This window comes from Octopus bimaculoides, chromosome 28 (genome assembly GCF_001194135.2).
Source record: "Octopus bimaculoides isolate UCB-OBI-ISO-001 chromosome 28, ASM119413v2, whole genome shotgun sequence".
Lineage (NCBI taxonomy): Eukaryota > Metazoa > Mollusca > Cephalopoda > Octopoda > Octopodidae > Octopus > Octopus bimaculoides.
The window spans coordinates 6,690,088-6,693,998 of record NC_069008.1 but is presented as its reverse complement, the minus strand read 5'-3'; the positions used below and the strand labels follow the sequence as shown (position 1 = coordinate 6,693,998).

Here is a 3,911-nt window from a genome sequence, read left to right as displayed (position 1 = left end):
CTCTATGATCATGTACCCATATGCAAACATATGTATATTTTGGTGAATTTGAATACAAACACATCTACAACATTTATGAAATTTTGGAAAGCATTTATTGTAGAAAATAAAAAAATGTAGAATAACGAGTAAATCATTGACTACAAAATATGGAACATATTAAAAGTAATCAATCCTTTATAATATTTGGGGAGTGAAAAAAATTATTTAGTTTTTGTTTTGTTATTTTGACATTTTCATTTAAATCCTCATACACAAATTAGCATCTATAATTATGTACATATTTCAATAACGCCTGTCTTTATTGACGACTTCAGTATGCCAGTAATTCCATAAGCCCACAACAATGAGTCCACCCAAAGACATGTGAGTAGATATGACAGACAGAAATTGAAGGAAGCCCATTCCTATATGAAAATATTACCAATCAGGGGCAAATCATCATCATTTAGAATCTGTCGTTCATGCTGGCATGGGTTGGACGGTTAGTCCAGAGTTGGTAAGCTGGAAGCAGCACCACACTCCCGTCTGACTTGGCATGGTTTCTCTGGCTGGATGCCCTTCCTAACACCAACCACTCTGGGAATGTAATTAATTGGAAGAGTGGCATCTGACCACAGTGATTGACTCAACAAATCCTATCTGACCCAGTCAAGTGTGAAAATGTGGAAGTTAAAATACTGATGAATGTCTCTCATTTGCATTTTCCTCATCATGATTCATGAAATTGTGTCTCAGTCAAAAAATTAAAAGCGAACAGAAATTTCTCCGGATGGTATTTGTGGATTACAAGAAGAGAAGAGAAAATGATTTCTAACATGTTTCACCATTTCATGTTGGCATTAGAAAAGGCATTCAAGCACAGAAACCAGGCCAAAACAAACAGCTGGAGCCTTGTGCAGCTCTCCAGTTTGCCAACTCAAGTCAAACTGGCCAACCCATGCCAGCATGGAAAATGTGATGTTAAATATTGATGACTATTCACTGTCATTTCCCATATGTTTCACATTGGAAACGTCTTTTCCAGTGTGTACAGTTTTGTGCTTTCTTAATGCAATACTAGAACTATATGATTTCTCACATATTTCACAGTGGAAAGGTTTTTTTCTCCTGTGTGTATTCTTTTATGTCCCTTTAAACTACTATTAGAGGTAAAACATTTCCCACATATTTCACAATTGAAACGTTTTTCCCCAGTGTGTACAACTTCATGTTTTCTTAATGTACCACTGCAAACAAATGATTCCCCACATATTTCACAATTGAAGGGTTTTTCACCTGTATGTATTCTTGTATGCCGCTTTAAATGAGAATTATTGATAAAACGTTTCCCACATATTTCACAATGGAAACGTCTTTCCCCAGTGTGTACAGTTTTGTGTGCTCTTAATGTGCTACTAAAACGAAATGATTCTCCACATATTTCACAATGGAAGGGTCTTTCTCCTGTATGTATTCTTTTATGTCTCTTTAAATTATTATCAGAGGTAAAACATTTCCCACATATTTCACAGTGGAAGGGTTTTTCTCCTGTATGTATTCTTTCATGCCTCTTTAAATCCCTATTAGAGGTAAAACAATTCCCACATGTTTCACAATGGAAACGTTTTTCCCCAGTGTGTACAATTCTGTGACTAGTTAATGCACTATTACAACCAAATGATTTCCCACATGTTTCACAGTGGAAGGGTTTTTCTCCTGTGTGTATTCTTTTATGTGTCTTTAAATTACTATTAGAGGTAAAACGTTTCCCACATATTTCACAGTGGAAGGGTTTTTCTCCTGTATGTATTCTTTTGTGTACCTTTAAAATAGTATTAGTGGCAAAACATTTCCCACATATTTCACAAGGGAAACGTTTTTCCCTGGTATGTACAAGTTTGTGTCTTGTTAATGTACTACTACGACCAAATGATTCCCCACATATTTCACAGTGGAAGGGTCTTTCTCCTGTATGTACTCTTTTATGTTGCTTTAAACTACTACTACGAGTAAAATATTTCCCACATATTTCACAGTGGAAGGGTTTTTCCCCTGTGTGTAATCTTTTATGTGTCCTTAAATGACCATTAGTGGTAAAACATTTGCAACATATTTCACAACGGAACCGTTTTTCCTTCCCGTGTATTTCTTCGTGCGACAAGACTTCATCTTCTGAAGAGAATGTCTTCCTATAAATCTCACAGTGATATTCAGGAACACTTTTGTCTTCAGCTTTCTCATCTCTGTCTGTCATTCTAACTGCATCTCCATTCTTAAAAACAGTCGTCTTACAAGTGTCCGAGTGATTAACGTTCTCCATAGAAATTCTTGAGGAATTCTTAAAAAGTTCCTTGTCTCTGATATCAAAGACCTCTGTTTATATGTATGGAGCAAATGTATATTTTCTACTCACCAGTAGAATGTTTGATATAAAGTCCAAAAGAAAAGTGAAGAAGTATGAGAAAATTTCATTGATTGATTTGTGGTCGATTAAAAGCCATTTCTCGTCCTGTAAAATCCGGAACAAACATTTAGCGATGTGAGGTTGTGATCAAACGAAATATTTAATCCTGAAGGTCATGAAACACTGACCCTTAAACATGTATGTTGCCCTGTCTTATACATTAACATTTACCTTGACACGAGATAATTACTACGAATCATTATAATTAGATCAGCTCAACATTTGCAATAGGCGGTGTCGGTGATGTTCTTTCCCCTTTTGTAAACGATACCGGTGACATATATTAAAAATCCCCAACATAATGTAACAAACCTTCAGTTATGTTAATTTACGTTTTTAATTTTATCCAGCATCACACAGCACAATAATAATTATGTATACTGGAGCGAGCCTCTGCGTGATCTTTCGACCTTGAAGAAATATCAGCCAAGTCTCCAACAGATTACATTATTCTGTCTTTAAAAAACAAAGGAGACATACTACAATGCCCTTAAAAATGTGGGATAGTACAAGTGTCCAGATATTTTGTAAAAAACTTGCACATGCAAAGGCTACCAGTCGAGAACTCCGTATACCGGAAGCCAGCAAGTGTATGGGGTCAACAGGAAAGAATGCGCTCCGCCCCCGGCCCCTCACTGATATGAGGCCCCACTTGCTAGATCAACAGGTTATTAAATACAGCTCAATATTCTTTTAGACATCGCTAATCGTCTCTTTTTAACCAAATCCAGTGGCTAGCCATTTCCAGTGTGGCTTGGATATCGATCGTGGTGGTATTTACTTTACGATGAGTTAGGCCTAACGATAACAACACTCGTCTCACAGTGTCCAACAAACCCTCTACATCCGACTTCGAGTGGAAAATATTCCGCTTTCCAGCCTGCGTCTTCACATTCCTCGCTAATTATAATGATTCGTAGTAATTATCTCGTGTCGAGGTGAATGTTAACGGATAAGACAGGGCAACATACATGTTTAAGGGTCAGTGTTCCATGACCTTCAGGATTAAATATTTCGTTTGATCACAACCTCACATCGCTAAATGTTTGTTCCGGATTTTACAGGACGAGAAATGGCTTTTAATCGACCACAAATCAATCAATGATCTTTTCTCACACTTCTTCACTTTTCTTTTGGACTTGTAGGAAAATGTGATTCAGCACTTGCTGGGTGCTTCACAATTCCATACATAGTTCATGGAAGGAAAAAGCGAGGACAAATAACAATAATTTATTTTGTCCGAATAAACATTCCATCTCTGGACATCGGTAGCCAGGACACCTTGCTGTAAAAGCAGCAGGGTTGCTAGTTAGACACAAAACTATGAAGGCATTTTCATAGAATCGCGACATCGCTCGCCATCAGTATTCCATCTCCCAGGAGCTGGTCCAAGTTACGTCCTGCCTGGTCAACAGCCGAGATTGACGAAGGCAATATGGGTTTGAAGCCTAGCTACTGATGGTGA

At 37.4% G+C, this 3,911-nt stretch overlaps 1 protein-coding gene across 1 annotated transcript; it reads right to left on the bottom strand.

Annotated features, from left to right (window-relative positions):
* Positions 1-72: 72 nt before the first annotated feature.
* Positions 73-2,802, bottom strand: LOC106871383 (gastrula zinc finger protein XlCGF26.1). The gene has a single exon (XM_014917804.2). The coding sequence runs from the start codon at positions 2,300-2,302 to the stop codon at positions 1,049-1,051; it is 1,254 nt and encodes a 417-aa protein (XP_014773290.1). The 5' UTR covers positions 2,303-2,802; the 3' UTR covers positions 73-1,048.
* Between the last annotated feature and the right edge of the window lie 1,109 nt (positions 2,803-3,911).

Excerpts from the sequence above, each read along its gene's own strand:
- LOC106871383 (XM_014917804.2), bottom strand. The coding sequence starts at position 2,302 with ATGGAGAACGTTAATCACTCGGACACTTGTAAGACGACTGTTTTTAAG.